A 17,065-nucleotide genomic window follows, 5' to 3' on the forward strand; every position below is an offset into this window, starting at 1 on the left:
TTGCTTTTTAAAATAACTAGAAATTTTTGTTTATAAAGAAAAATATTTTTAAATTATAAGAAAATATGACTGCTTTGAGAGTGTATGTTCCCTCATAACAATGTGTCCCCGTTCTTTTCATTTGAAAATGATTGCTGCATTCTCATAAATTCTTCCTTAGTGCCATTCCACCAAAAGTACTTCTAGCTGAGTTTAAGGTTAACCATCTGGTGTAATATTGGCTTCCTTTTACTGAGGAAAGATATATTTTGCTTAGCCATCTTTTACATTGCTCAAGAGTATAAAACAATTTTTTTATACAATCAGTAAAATAAGCCACTTCTGCTTCTGTCTTCTGTGGTCTTTAAATCATAGTTAATTTTAATTATCCTGACCATCTTTCAAGATGTTCTTTCTAAAACGCAAGTTACTACCCCTCTGCTTAAAATAACTTCTCTATTCTCAATGTTTTTTAAAAAAGCATACAATGTTCTTCATCTTCTGTCCTCTTCCCAAAATGAGGTCATAAGAATTGTTTGCAGGCATGGAAGAGCCTATCATGATGTCTGCTCTCCTTCATATCATTCCCTAGCCTTAGCACATTCTCTGGTAATCTGTGCATATGTCAAAACTCAATTCAAATGCACAACCAGTCCTAACAAGTCACTTAATCACTTGATCACTTGACTTCCCGTTAATCATCGATTTGCTCAAGCAGGTACTAGTAACGTCTCCATTTGTCCCTGTCACGTGCTACTGTAGCCAATGGTGTCTGTTTGTTCTAGGAACACGAAGAGACTCAAACCGATCATTTAGGATCCTGATGAAGAAGTCTGACCATCTGATAGGTTGGCGGCCACACAGTCTTTTGACATGGAATCCAGTCAGTAAAGGCTCTAGTCCAGCAGTCGTCTCCAAATCTCATTATGTGTCCAGCCCATCTGATTTTTGACGCCTTGGCAAACGAGACATTGTCCTGATTCTTGATCTTCGATGGAGGTCAGAACCCCGGATTCTTTCTCTCATTTGAGTGAAACGTGAAACTCCAAGCATAGCTCTTTCAATTCCTCTTTGAGAGACCGGAATAGTGTTCTCATCCTTGGGCCCAAGTCTCTGAGGCATATGTTAATGCAGGAAGAACAGTGGAATCAAAGAGATGTGCCCAGAGCCGGAGGTTTTTCGTTCTCCTAGCTATTTCTTCAACGCTCTTGAAGGCGTTCCAAGCCACTCTCTTCCTCCTGAGCAACTCAAGTGCCAGGTCATTTATCATGTTGACTTCTCAACCTATGTACACATAGCTGTTGCATTCGGAGATGGTCGTTCCATTGAGAGCAAATGGAACGTCAGGAACGAGGCTGTTTCTCATAAACATTGTCTTTGTGAGATTCAGCTGTAGTCCGACCTTTCCACACTCATGGTCGAAGTCGGCCAGCATTAGTGCTGCTTGGCTAATGTTTGGTGTTATTAGAACTATGTCATCAACAAAGCAGAGGTGATGTAGTTGCCGACCGTCTATCTTCACTCCCATTCCTTCCCATTCCAGTCATCGCATGTTCTCCTCGAGGGTGGCACTGAAGAGTTTCAGTGAAATGGTATCACCCTGCTGAACCCCTCTCTTGATATCGATGATCACTTCTTTGTAGAATGGTGAGGTCCTGGTAGTGAATCCGTAATACAGCTCATGGAGGATCCTGATGTATTGAGTTTGAATGCCGATTGGCTAGGGCTTCAATGGCCACGTCCATCTCAACAGAATCAAAGGCCTTCTTTAAATCCATGAAAGTTAGAGTGGCATCTTGAACTCCCGAGATACCTCAATGAGCTTGGTTATCGTGTGGATATAGTCATGGTGCTGAATCCTTTGTGGAACCCGGCTTGCTCACATGGTTGTCCTTCATCTAGTGTTCTGCCAATCCTATTCAGGATGACTCAAGTGAACAGTTTGGAGATGACAGACAATAGGCAGATTGGGCAATAGTTGCCAATGTCGTGGATGTCTCCCTTCTTGTACCGTAGTACAGTCCTGCTGTCTTTGAAAACTCTTGAGCTTATTCGCCAACGTGGTTTGGCGCATGCCTCAGGCAACCACAAGCGAACATCCAAGCTCACAAAGCAGTACAGAGATGTGATAAAGGAAGACCTCAAAGAGAGAAGAGCAGCAGTGCTGGCAGATGCGGCAGAAGCCGGGAAAAGTATCATAACGCCTGCCTGTCCTTCCCCAACTACAAGACCAGGATGACTGCCCTCCGACATCCTGATGGATCTATCACATCTTCCAGAAGGGCAATGGAGAAGATTATCCATGACTTCTACTCAGATCTCTTTGATAGCCATGCCCACCTGCTGACACACCAAATTTTGCAGGACGGATATGTCGTTCCCAATGTTCTCCCTTCCGAAATCTGACACGCCATTTCGTTGGTTAAGAAACGAACAGCACCCGGCCCAGACAAGGTCAGACCTGAACACTTGAAGAACCTGCCCTCAGCACTCATCAATACGCTGGCTCGGCTCTTAACACACTACCTGTCCCAGTGGAAAACCAGCAGGATTGTACTACTGTACAAGGGTGACATCCACGACATTGGCAACTATCGCCCAATCTGCCTATTGTCTGTCCTAACAAGTGTGAACTATTTTCCTCACTGTGTATTCTTCGTTTCTCTCCTTATTTTATTTTTTTATTTTAAAATTTTTATTTTATTAAAGAATCATGATTTGGAAAGTTGTTAATAATTGCGCCTCAGGCACCATTCCCACTTCCAGTGTCAATTTCCCTCTACCAGTGTTCCCAGGTTCCCTTCATCCTCTTGACAAGCCTGCCACCTTGACAAGCACATTTTACAGTTTGGTGGTTGGAATGAATTTCATGTTTTCAGTGTTGCTGAGTCTATGCTTTGTACATGTCCTCTGCCTTACATTGTCTTCTCTTTTGCTTTATAATTTAGTTATTTTTTACAACTCCCTCATTACACTATGAACTCTATAGGGACCAAGATTTGTCTCACTAATTTTATATTGACAGGATATTCAATAGAATCCTAAATAAAATAAATGTTCACTTTTCTGGAGCATCTTTTGACCACTCCAAAACATTTGACTCCTCCAACTTGAATATAACACCAATTACAGAAGATACACTATCATAATCAATTGAGGGGCCTGTGAAAAACATAACGACATAAAGGTACTATTAACCATCTGGATATTTTAATCCAGACGGGTCCAGAAATCGGGATATTCGAAATTATTATAATTATGATTCTTAGGGTCCATTGATTTATACCACGAGTTGACAAAAATTTTATGTAAAGGACCAGTTTTTAAATATTTTTAATATTGTGAGTCACGTAAAAGTTTTACCACAACTATCCAATATTGCTCTTATAACTCACAGACATTAAGTAAATAAGTCTATCCAAATGCATGTCAATAAATATTACTCACAAAAATATGCAGGTCAGATTTGGCCTGTAGGATATTTATATTATAATTTATAATATCAGTAAAATTAATGTTAGCAAATATTAGCTAGTATTTTGCAATTTCTTCAATTCTGTGCTTTCTGGATAATGTTTATTTCTATACATAGATGATTATGTTAATTTTTTGCTGTACCTGATAAAATTTGCCTAAAATTTTAAGCAACGAAACAGTTAGAATAATTTCAAATAGGGTACTGATTCTATGTAAAAAGGTTTATCTTTAGTTGGGCATTATATTCAAATTAGAAATAAAGAAAAATAATGACTTACCTATGGATTTCTTTACACTGAGTAGATAATCCTCTCTCATTTCATCAGATAATGCAAGTATACTGTTATGGAGGACTTTCAGATGTTGGGGAACTAAATCTAATACGTGTTCTAGCCAAGAATCTTCCATTGGGGCTACATGGTCTGTATCAATTCCATGGTTAATATAATAATAATATCTCTACAAAAAGGAAACCAAGAAATGTAACTATGTTTAGTACTATAATAAAAAGAAACATTTATGAAAAATAAAACTACTCAGAAAAGTATAGTTTGAGGAGTAAAAAACTAAAAATCATTAAGAAATATTTTATGGGCTGGAGCAATAGTACAGTGGATAGGGAGTTTGCCTTTAACACAGCAGTCCCGGGTTCCATGTCTGGCATCCTATATGGTCCCCCGAGCACCACCAGGAGTCATTCCTGAGTGCAGAGCCAGGAGTAACCCCTAAGTATAGCTGGGTGTAACCCAAAAAGCCAAAAAGAAAAAAGAAAAAAACACTTTATGCAAGTCATGCAGACATTATTTGAGCTCTTCTAGATTTAAAATCCATTCCTTTTCATGAAAATTTAAGTTTATATTAGTTCATAACACAATAAAACATTGTCATATTACCAAATACATTATACACTGAGCAGAGCCCATGAAGAAGCAGAGGTTATATATTATAAATGTGAAAATTTGGTATTTAGCTTTTGTCCTTTAAGGGAAGAAAGAGTGTGCCTTAGCAGAGCTGAGTGGTCATGGGCCACTGAGACAACCACTATATTCATGTGGCCTGATGGCTCAGAGTGTGAAACAGCAATGTGGTCCTGCTCTGCTCCAGGGCAGTGAAGTCAACCCAGGATAGACCTCAGCAACGCCGAGATGGACCATGGAATGCCAAAGACCATACTCAAGAGTTAGAGCTCTCTGAGCTATTCCTTGACTGATTTTTAATCTTTTATTATTGACAATAAGATCTTAAAAGCTGCAAGTGATTCAGCATCATTCGATATTAATCTTAGAAATATTATACCACATACCCAACAGACCTACTGATTGATATTTTATATTCGAGTTTCATGGCTGATACAAAGTATGCACGTGGAATATTTATTTTAGAAACATGGTGACTCTAATAAGACATTTAATTCCATGAATTTCCCAAAGTTTTTACATATCACTTAGCAGAAAAAAATTTAACATCAAAACACTATATATTAGTCTATGATATTTATATTTTAATATATTTGGAACAATCAAGGAATTACCATTTCTAAAGAAAATTAATATGATTTATAAAGTTTTCAGTATGTGGTTAGTATCACTTCTCATAGAATAAAAAGCTACACAGGGCTGATGCTAGCTATAAAAAAAAAGAACAGGTAAACTTAAGGTTCTGTGGTTTTATCTTAAGTTAAGACTATAGAGAATGATTTCCTCCACTAATCCAATAAAGCAGTTTTATGGAGTTCAACTTTACTACTTCATTAACAGAGTTCCATAAGGGAAGAGCACAAAAATAATCTCAAAAGTATAAAGCAATCTTCAAGTACTTCCTTTATGTTCACTTATACTGACAAAACAAATAACCTATTACCAAGATGTCTTTCTCTATTGCAGAAGTGGTCGCTTTTGGAAGTGAACTTTCACCACTAGTAGCCACATCTAAGGTAGAAGTATCTTGATTCCTAAAAATAAATGATACACACTATTCAAATATATATAAAGGAATGTTAAAATAGAAATCAAAGGATATAAAAATCAAGACTATCTTCTATTAAGTTATATTATTTTACTTCATAATAAATTATGATTCTAAAAATAATCACGATCACGATCATCCTGCTGTTTGTTGATTGCCTCGAGCAGGCACCTGTAATGTCTCCTTCTTCCTAGCCCTGAGATTTTAAAAGAGCCATATTCAATGCTCTTTCAGGGCTAGGAGAATGAGACCTATCATTCTCTGGCCAAGACCCAGAGACTATAAAACCCAGCTCCTGGAAGTGCGCGGCCGCATTTGCAGCCGCACGACATCTTATTATCTCATTTTTACTTTGGAGAACCCAGCAAGCTACCAAAAGTATCCTGCCCGCATGGCAGAGTCTGGCAAACTTCCCTTGTCGTACTCAATATGCCAAGTGCCAGTGACAATGATAGGTCTAAAAATAACAGAAAAAGTAATTGATGAATATTTTATAGTGTATATAGTTGATCCCACATTCCTTCTAGAATAATTTCTTATCACGCAAATTTACACTGAAAATGATTTGCAAAAATTAATACAGTGCCACATCTTCTCAATGGACTGTATTAATTCTTTCTCTTTTTTCTAAAATATAGCTCTTTCCTCTCTAATATTTTACAGGTTGAGTTTTTTTCAATGTGTATTATTCCTCATACATGCAGGATTAGTTGGCACATATACATTCTTCAAAGGGCCATTTCTCATATGTCTACAATTAAGCAATGAGTGAAACAGAAGCTTATATGTTTCTTTATACTTCTCATTGGCTAAGTTTTTATATTACTATATTTATAGTTTTATACAATAATGTAGCTATAATTTAATTTAAAATCTATGCAAGATAATAGCTACATTTTGACTTCTGTTATACATCTTTAGGAAAAGTAACAACTTGCTATGGGATAGCTTTAACCTATTCCTTTTGGTTGGGGGAAATAGGCCACACCCAGCAGTGCTGGGGACTACTCCCATTCTTGAGGGTCATTCCTGGTGGTATTCAGAGTCCACATGTTGTCTAGGATTAAATTGGGCCAACCACAGACAAGGAGAGTGCCTTAACCGTGTACTATCCCTCCAGCCCGTAGCTCTAACCTCTTTGACCACTCAATAGAATTTTTTTTAAATCAGTGTATTTAAGTTCAGAATATTTTAAGTAAGGCATGCTAAACTCAATCTTTCGATGACATCATTCCAACACAGCTCTGGAGCATCCCAGAGAAAGCAGAATTCTTATGTTTGTCTTTTTCTTTATTTATTTGGGGTTGGAGGGCTATTGGGGCCACACCTGTTGTTGCTCCGGGTTTTACTCCCTGCTCTATACTCAAGGATCACTACTGGTGGGGCTCAGAGACCATATGTGGTGCTCTGAAGGAAAGCCAGGTCGGTTGTGCTCAAGACAAGCAACCTATCTGCTGTACTAGAGTTCTGGTCCTTTGTTTTCAGATGAAAATTTCTCTGGGACTCCAATGCCAATTTGCTTATGGAACTTACATAATAACATTAACAAGAGTGCTTCTGAAAGTTTCTCGTTCTTTGTACGGAGATTTACTTTTTGATTTGGAGTGGGATGGTCCAGCTTCATCATCTTGGTCTAATTTGCTCCTCTTTGCAAATCGCTCCATGTATTCAGCTTGAATTCAAAAAGAAAAAAAAAAGCTTAAGTTAGGCATCTAAAAGCAAGCTAAAACAACTGAGTGGTTAGAATAATATGCTAATGCCTTTAAAAAAATGGCATGCATTAAATCCTCAATACTATAATTTACTTTCTTGCATTATCAAGTTAAGTTACTCTTATTTTGTCATGATATAAACCTTTGCTACTTTAAGCATGATAAATTATTTTATATTTTGCTTAATTTCCTGAATATCTACATTTTCATTATGCTTGTATAGAAGCTAATTAAATAAGATTAAAATTTTTCTAAAACAATTCAAAACTTATTTCATAAAATTTAAAGAGCCATGATTAAAAACTTGAATTAAATGTAACCAAATATAATAAATTAGTCAATAAAAGCTAACATGACTAATTTAGAAGTGATGATTACTACTTATTTAAAGCCATTCTTAAAAAATCTTAAGTCTTTGGGGCTGGAGCAATAGCACAGAAGGTAGGGTGTTTGCCTTGCACGCAGCTGACCCGGGTTCAATTTCCAGCATTCCATATGGTCCCCTGTGCACTGCCAGGAGTAATTCCTGAGTGCATGGTACATGAGCCAGGAGTAACCCCTGTGCATCACTGGGTGTGACCAAGCCCCTCCCCCCGCCAAAGAAAAAGCAAAAAAAAAAAAAACTTAAGTCTTTGATGATGGGATAAATTTTGAGTTCGATAAATACAACTTCATATATAAACATCCTACAAATGCAGGTTACAGCATTTACAACTTGAAATAACTAAGAACTGGAACCTATTATTTTCTGAAGAAAAACACAGGATGAATTTCTCTATTTGATATAAGTGCATGTCTATTCTGCTACTTTATCAACTAGATGTTCTATGATTTTTTTCTCCTCTAGAAATTCCCTTAAATCTTAGTTATAATACTAATGTTCTTACTATATGACTGTTCATTTTTAGCAGTATACTCTTCTGGAATAGCTTCATCCTGCTTTATGCTAAAATGGAATGATGGAGGTGCCTGCTGCCACTGGGGCTTGGAATTCACCTGAAACATGAAATTGAAATAGCATTTACAAACAAGCCCCCCCAAAAAACAACATTTTTATGAAATGTATGAGTATTTATAAACACAAACATTCTCTCAAATAAATCAGGATATCTGGAAATAAAGCACAATCACCAGAATATTTATTCAAGCTTGTGTATGGTCATTGTGTGCGGCATTTGGGAAACATTACCAAAGTTTATGCAGCTGATTGTTTATGAGCAACTGTAAGATATTCACTTCATGGAGTCTACTCGCCCCTAGATACTGGCATGTGTTTTTGTTTGGTTTTGTTTTGGTTTGGTTTGGTTGGTTGGTTGGCTGGTTGGTTTTTTTTTGGTTTTTTTTTTTTTTGGTTTGGGGGTTTGATATTAAATGTAACCAAATATAATAAATTAGTCAATAAAAGGTAACATGACTAATTTAGAAGTGATGATTACTACTTATTTAAAGCCATTCTTAAAAAACCTTAATCTCTGGGGCTGGAGCAATAGCACAGAAGGTAAGGTGTTTGCCTTGCACACAGCCAACCCGGGTTCAATTCCCAGCATCCCATTGGAGATGCTCAGGGCTCACTCCCCTGTGCTGCGCTCAGGGATCACTCCTGGCAAGTATGGGGAACCATATGGGATACCAGGTTTACCATGTGCAAGGCAAGTGTCCTACCCATTGTACTATCTCTCCAGTCCATAGCATGTGGGTTTTTTTTAGATGTTCTTTTAATGAAAGGTACTCTCTGCTGGTATCCAATGCTACTGATTAAAGGTAGTAGTCATTAATTCTTATTTTACATGATTTTGGTAAGTATCCTGAAAGAGGACCAAGACTGTTTAATAATAACTTGCACTCAACTTCAGTGCAGGGAAACAATATAGGTGGGTGAGGACTGCAGCAGAAAAGAAATAAATGACAATATTTAAAAACACTCTCTCTCTCTCTCTCTCTCTCACACACACACACACACACACACACACACACACACACACCCTTATCTAGTTCAAGTCAATACTCTAATACCAGTGTTCAGACCTACTGCTGCTAGAACATACATATCTTCAATAAACCCAAATGGGTAGATTTTCAAGTAAAATACACATATTTTCTTTATATCAGGAAAATAATCTCAGACAGTAAGAATTAGTGTACTTCCATCCTTCCACTTGCCCTTTAATTCTTCCATACTCATCTTGCTCCACGAGGATTAAAAGTCAAAAGAGGGCCATGAGTGAGAAGTGAAGAAATGCCAAGAATCAGCCACCAGCTTGCCAAAGCTGGAAGCCATCTGTGCATGGTCCCCCTTGATTTCAGCAAAAAGGATCACTTCTTCTAGAGTTTATAGTCCAAGAGTTTACAGTGAAAATCTGTGTTTTAACTGTTCTGAAACCGTTTGTCAAGTCAGTCTTAACAGTCAGCAAATTGGGAACGAGGTCTTGGGAAAGAAACAGTCACAGTGGAAATTTCAGCTGGGCCATAGGGATTTATGTGGGAAGAAAGGCCTTTCGGTGAGGTAGGAATTTTTTTAATTTCTACTTTTGAAATTTTTTTAAACCTCCCTTTTCATCTGTGAAATTTATGTGTGAAACCACACAGGTATATAAATAGATATATGTTAAAGATTTACTAATAAACCATAAAGAAATTTATCTTAAAACTTTGTTTTTGTGCCATACCCAACTGTTCTCAGTGAGCTCAGGAATTACTTCAGGTGGTGCTTCAGGGACCATATGGGATGCCAGGGATCAAGCCCAGGTTGGCTGTGTGCAAGATAAGCGCCCTATCCATTGTACTCTCTCTCTGGACCCACCTTAAAACTATTTTTAAGGAGTAATATGGTGTAGTGGCCAGAGAGAGAGTATAGCTGGGAAGGTTCTTGCCTTGTATGTGCCTGACCTGGGTTTGATCCCAACACCACATAAGATCCCATGATCCCTGAGTACAGGGATGGGAGTACTACCTGAGCACTGCTGTGTGTGGCCCTTCCCCCAGAAAAAAAGAGAAAAAAATAATTATATGGAGTCTCGACCTATAGTTTAAAAGCCAGGGTTTGCTGTACCTGAACTAAGTCTTCAATAAAACTGATGGCTGGTCTAATTCTTAGTAAATCAACAGTTCAGATCTTTGAGTTTATAAGAGAACTAACATTTCTTTGGGGGAACTGTTATCTTAACCCAAGGTTTCTCTTGCATGCACCTAATGTATCTGTAGAACTGCTGTGGAATCTGCCTCCAGTGCAGTCACATAGTCCCAAATGAACCACTTCAATGATAAGGAAAACCCGATAGGGCCAGTCAGGAAACACTGAAAAAAGTGGGGGTGGCATTTAATATTTTAAGTCAGTTGTGAGGAATATAATGTTGAGAAGGTCATCAAAAGGATATGATCACTGGTTGATAATTGAGAGCAAACAGATGCTCAAAAGTTCCTTACCACCCACCTTCTCCATGGAGTTTACATTCTGCCCAGTGTTCACACTGAGAACCAATTCCAGTATTAGAAAACAGTGTGATCTAAGACTATCTAACTAGATAGTATGTCCCAGTTAATATTATTATTTAAGAGGTACTTCGTTTTAGAGAACAGTGTGGTCTAAGATTATCTAACCAGACAGTATACCCAATTACCCTATTTAATATTCTGGCACTGGATGGAGGAATCTATTCTTCATGCATCTACCTAATAGATAAGTCTCACAAGCTAATTATCTTATTAATGCTGTCACCTACCAATCTGAATGAGCCCCTCCTCGCTCTCTGGTGTATGAGGGTGAGCTTCATATTTCACCTAGAGAACTCACGGGGTTATGAACCAACAACAGAACAATGCAGTGAATTTTATAGTGTTCTTAGTTTTTGAAATCGCTTTAAAATATAATACTTTCTATGAACCTTATAAACATAACATTAAGTGAAATAGGCCAGCTATAAAAAGAAAACCAGATTATGATTCCACTTGGACAAGATTCCTAGAGTACTCAACATAGACACATAAAAATCAAGTGCTGGCTGCCATGGGATCAAATGAGAGGGAATTATTCACAGTTTCAGTTAAGAGAAACTGACAGTGGACTGGTGATGATGACTCCAACAATGAATTCCTTTAATGCCAATGAATTATCATGGTTCAATTAAAACTGGCTAAATGGTGAGTTTTAAAATATACATATTTTATTACAACTTAAAAAACACAATGTTTGCACTAAAGGTTCATTTACACTCAACTTCCACAAAAGCTTAACTCAAGAGCATTAAACAGTACAATTACCAGGGAGTAAAAATTTTAACAGTTAAACCTAACTTCCCACCAATTATCAAACGAAAAGACCTGTGAGTTACCTCTCCCAGGGCCAATTACAACATACAGTGGTAATAAGAGAAAAAGAATGACAAGATCCAAGGCACCTGCTGTGGCCTAGTATTTTAGTGTTGGAAGATATGTGCCTCTCAAAGACCACCAAACCAACTCATATTTTCGAATTCAAAAGTTCAGAGATGTAAGTGAATCCCCCTAGGAACCCAGGGACTATTTTTGACCAAGTTTCAATTTGGGGCCTCATTTCCCATTCAACAGGATATACTTTCTGCTAAACCATCTTGGAAATTCTTTTATCCTGACTATTCAACTATACTGTCCAGAATTTTCAAATACACTACACCCACCAGGCAATTTATTTAAGTGACTTACTTAGTTACTTTCTCATGATATTTTTCCTAATATGCACTCCTCATAGAATTTCTCCATCAGTAATCAAATGAGGCTCAAAACTGAATCAGAAAATTTGTTATTTATATAAATGAAAACTAATAAATTGGAGGCAGGGGCTCTCATGCTGTGCTCAGAAGGTTCAGGGTTCCCCCCTGGGATTCTGGGGTATGACGCTCTGGTTCAGTGTGAGAGCCCAAAGGATGAGGTGCAGTTAAGGAACCTGAGGTTCAAGGGATGACCCAGGTCACACCCGGGAACCACGGTCAACCATGGTCAAACACATGCAACATATACCTTAATCCCCTCACACTACTCCACACCCACCACCCTTGTTAGACCCCTGACCCCAATATAACTTTTGTTTTGTGTTGGGGTCAGACCTCCAGGGATTGCATGGGATGCTGGCTATTGACCACCCCTCCCCCCCACCTTGGGCCATTGCAAGGCGAACACCATACCCACTGCACTATCAGTCAGGCCCTTATAATATTTTTTAAAGAGTAAAGAATCAACAAGGTACAGGAAATTACCTTAGGCAGATATGGTAAAGTTCTTTGTGGTGCCTTGGATTTTTCTTTGCTGGTTGGTTTATCCTGTATAAGAAAATATGGAGGGGGGAGGGGCCGGAGATCTAGTTTAATGAAGCTGAAATCAATTCACTCAACCAGTTTATGGTTTGCTATAAAGTAAAACATATATTATCTAAATTACTTTTAAAATTCTTAATGTTTGTCTCAGAACTGTTTCCTTTATAACAAGGAAATAGAGTAGTATTCCCCACCCCCAACAAAAGTAGAAAGTTTAAAAACGTGTGCAAAGTTATTTATAATTCACCACATTTCCTGGAACTTTTTCTAAAACTTGACAAGAAATGTAAAAGAAGAAACAAAAGACGAGTCACCCCAGTGACAGAGTAAAAGTCAATCCCAGGTAGCAGCGGGTGCTGCCCCGGCATGTCTAGGCACACAGTTAAGCTCAGACATGCCCAGGCACCTACACCACGGAAACAAATCCTGCCAGTCAAAACCAGCCCCGGGCTGACGCTTGGCCTATTACCATTTGATGAACTCAGCCACCCCACAGAACTCTGAAGAACCCCGATTTGCATAACACCCATGCTGCAGGAGAAAATGGTTCCTGTCCTTTTTGTGTACATAAGCAGGCCCCACCCCTAGTAACTGGGGCAGGCATTGGAGTGCTTCTCAGGTTTCTCCCTTCTTGGGGTTTTGTTTCCAGGGAGGCAGTCCTAAAAACCCAGGATAAAAATGTGTTCACTCCGGTGTGCTACTTCCATCACACTTAGAACCCAGTTAGCGACCAAGGCTTTATTTCTTTACACGGTCTTATCCTTGAATTTTTTCTGACAAAGAGGAAGGGCCTCACCCCTCACACCCACCTCTCCCCACCACTTTATTTTTCCAGGAAACATTTTCACTCAGTAATAATTTACTGAACTCCTATCACATGCCTGGCTCTCCTTGAGGCACTGGCTTTATAAGCCTGAGCAGGACAAGTCTGTCAATATGCCACACTTTCTTCAATTCCAAGATCAAAAACATTGAGGTCTTAATTCAAACTGCAGAGGTTCTCTCATGAATAAATATAGCACTCTTTTCTTAATTTCCCTCATTTCCTGACATTGCATGTACAAGCCATCTTCTTATTACTTTATCAAAATATTCAAATGTTCTTTATTACTAGAAATGATGGCTTATAGTTACTTTGTGATGAAGAGTAATTTTTCTTAAGATATATACCTAGAAGCTATTAGGAAAGAGCCAATTGGAGCACAAAATTTAAGACATAAATTTAGTAACTTATTTGCAAGTTTGAAAACTACTACACATCATAATAAAAGCAATAAAGTAGGATATATTAGTAAATCATCATAAACTAATGTGATAAAAATCTCAGCGTTACCTTGTATTTTTCTTTGCTCCCAGACTTATCCTGCAAAGAAATATTTAAAAAATCATCTCTTATAATACAACATCCAAAATATACTAAATATACTTTATATAATATAGACCATAATATTATATGCATAAAACTAAGAATTATTCCCCAATTTTTTATGTTAATGAACAAGTAAAGCAATGTTGGAGGATACAAGATCAATACACCAGTCAATTGTAATTCTAGTCACTAACATTGAACTTAACATTGAGTTCAAAATGGAAACAAATCCACTTATAACAGCATCAAAAAAAAGAATAAAACATTTAGCAATGAATAAAACAATTGAGAAATATAAAACAGTATTAAAATAAATTAATGCTCTTTATAAATGGAAAGCCATCTCATGGTTATGGATTAGAAAACTAATTTAGTTCCGTTGAAACAGTAATCTTCAGATATCTGTATAAATTAACAAACTGATGATAAAATTCACATGGAAATGTTAAGGAACCCAGAACAGTAAAACAATCCTTAAAAAGAAAAACAAAATTGGTGGACTCATTTCACAACTTAGTACCAAACCATAGAATGACTGAGACTGAAGGAATTGAACTAGATGTTCAAAGATGATAAAGCCATTCACGAGCAATTGATTTTGAATAAAAAGGTCAAGAGAATTCAGGGAGGAACTGAACTTTGGGAATTTATCCCTATCTTATTTGATTCAGACCCACCTCTCACTAAAGTCTATGCCTAAATCTTCGGGTACTTTTATCTCATAATGCTCTACAATTAAAGCAGGTAAGAAAAGCAGGTTAAACAATAGAAAACAAATTGTCTATGGTTGCCTTTTCAGCAGTTCTGAGTGTTGGTGTTGGGGTAAAATCCCAAATAATAATGATGGGCCTGGGGTCAAAATATTGAATGAAATCAAAGTGGAGAGAGAAAGTAATATGGAAATCATCTGGCCCACAGGTAGGGGAGGGTGTGGGATGGGGGGTATACTGGGATTTTTGGTGGTGGAAAATCGACACTGGAGGTGTTTCATCATTTGTATGACTGAGACTTAAACCCAAAAGCTTCGTAACTGCTCTCATGGTGATTCAATAAATAAATTTATAAAAAAAAAAAGTAAGGCGGAGTTCATGCCTGATTCAATCAGCCTAATCAATGGCTGAATAAATAGCAAAACTCTTACATTAAAAAAAAAAGAAAAGCAGAATAAAAATTTTTAAATAATTAATTAAATAAGTAGCACTGTAGCACTGTCACTGTCCTCCCGTTGTTCATCGATTTGCTCGAGTGGGCACCAGTAACATCTCACAACAAATTGAGAGATTTGTTACTGTTTTTGGCATATCAAATACGACACAGGTAGCTTGCCAGGCTTTGCCGTGCAGGCAAGATACTCTCGGTAGCATGCAAGGTCGGCCGCATGCAAGGCAAATGCCCTACCCACTGTGCCATCAACCCAGTAATTAAATTTACTTATTTAATTAAATAAGTAAATAAATAAAATCAATATCAAAAGGCATAATTAAAAAAAGAAAAGCAGGTTAAAAATATTCAAATTACCATAAATAACAAAAATACTTTTCAGGATATTGATTTTGCAATAAAGAATAATACTAGGGTAGAAAGATCTCTATGTAAGAGGTAGCACTGTTGAAATGACATTTTGATTTCTCAAAACAGGTAAGTCTGGTTTACATCTAATTAATATATTATTTCTCAGCATCCATGATCCTATGCTTTTGGTTCTCCTTTGCAATTTCTGAAACATTTTCCAGCTGATACAACACTAAAGGAACACAGTAAGGAGGAGAAACGTTTCCTCCCCCTTCCCGGGTTTTTTCCATTGTCCCATGGTGTGACTGTCAGCAGACAGCACCTGGGTACATGGCTCACCCTCCAGTACACTTCACTGGCATCCTTGGAGACAGAGTCCCAGCAAGTTTCCTTAGACAGGGAAAGTTTCAAAGAACATTTGAAAGTTCCTTTTAAACTTTTCAGCAGGTGGTTATCTCACTTCCCAGCTCAGGCCCAAAATACCCAGCAAACTTCTGCTGTGCTACCCAAGGAGGCCACAGCCACGCTCTCCCAGAGGGTCTTGGTACGCTATGAGAAAAGGTTGGCTCTTCCAAGTTCCGTTTGGAAGCCTTCTTCCTTCTTCCTAGAACAGGAGGAGTGGCTGTGCCTTATGCCTGATGTTCCTGAACTCTCCCAAGCCCCCAAATCCCAACAGTATCCTTTATTTCCTGTAGTTTGAAATGTGGTTCATTTGAAGTGAGAAGTGTTCAAGTATAAAAGACAGATGACATCTTTAAAACTTAAGCTTTAAAAAAATAAAAGCACATTATCTCATGGCACTAATTAATAAGACTGCCAAACAAAGTACCACAGACTGGATTGGTTAAACAACTGAACATTATTTTCTCCATTTGGGAGGCTGAAAAGTCTAAAACAAAGCTGTCAGTAGATATGCTATCTTCTGAGACCTTTCTCTTTGACTTTTAAATGGCAGAAATGCCTCTATGTAATCTTCCTTCTGTCATTTCCTCTTGTAAAAGCATCAGCATATTTATAGTTAGGGCCTCTCCTAAAGACTTCAGTTTTGCTGGAAGGACACTATGCTAAGGGCCCCCAAGGCAGGGCTTCAGGGACCTTGAGGGGTGCTTAGCACCTCCCTCCTGTCTCTCTCCCCCACCCACCCCCCCTTACAAGAACAGTGCCACCATGTCATCTGTGTTGGCGAAAGCCCAGATGTGGGGCCTGCTGGCCAAACGCCTTCACTTCCACAACATGGGAGACTTCATCGTGGCCATCTGGGTCGAGTCCTTCTACAAGTTTGGCGTGGCTGAACAAAGAAAGAAGACATATGCAAATTCCTAAAGAAATTATGTTTCTATGAAAGATTTTGATGAGATGAGAAAGTTTGCTATCTTTCAGAGTGCAAAATGACTTTGGAAATGAAAGTGTCTGGCTGACTTCCATGGACGTTTGTCACTGACTTCTCTATCAACTATGAAACATGAATAGCCTAAAGATAGCTTCTCTTGATAAATAAAGAATTAACAAATACAAAAATAAAGACTTCAGTTTTGTTAGGTTTGCTCCAACAAAATGGCAACCAGGACCCATTGGTGACCAGCTGATAAGACAGTAACATTCCCAGAAGCAGAGACCACCCTGGTCCCAGAGCAGAAGATAGATGGCCCACCTGGAGACAGGAAGCCACCAGGCTGCATCCCATACTTCCTCACATTCAACCCCTACCAATAACAGGCAAGACCAAGCACACGGTTTCCAATGGTCTTTGTTCCCTTCTCCCCTTT

The 17,065-nt window shown here is 38.1% G+C and overlaps 1 protein-coding gene across 1 annotated transcript in view; it reads right to left on the reverse strand.

The window, feature by feature from the left end:
• Nucleotides 1-17,065, reverse strand: part of DNAH7 (dynein axonemal heavy chain 7) — a 277,547-nt gene that overhangs the window by 247,196 nt on the left and 13,286 nt on the right. Inside the window, exons 2-6 of the mRNA XM_056111947.1 lie at nt 12,362-12,424; nt 8,021-8,129; nt 6,955-7,093; nt 5,317-5,407; nt 3,735-3,915 (exon numbers count right to left, since the gene is read on the reverse strand). Coding sequence (XP_055967922.1) covers nt 3,735-3,915; nt 5,317-5,407; nt 6,955-7,093; nt 8,021-8,129; nt 12,362-12,424 — 583 coding nt within the window. The remainder of the gene's footprint in view (nt 1-3,734; nt 3,916-5,316; nt 5,408-6,954; nt 7,094-8,020; nt 8,130-12,361; nt 12,425-17,065) is intronic.

The sequence above is a fragment of the Sorex fumeus genome, unplaced genomic scaffold (genome assembly GCF_029834395.1).
Source record: "Sorex fumeus unplaced genomic scaffold, SorFum_2.1 ptg000014l, whole genome shotgun sequence".
NCBI classification, from domain to species: Eukaryota; Metazoa; Chordata; class Mammalia; order Eulipotyphla; family Soricidae; genus Sorex; species Sorex fumeus.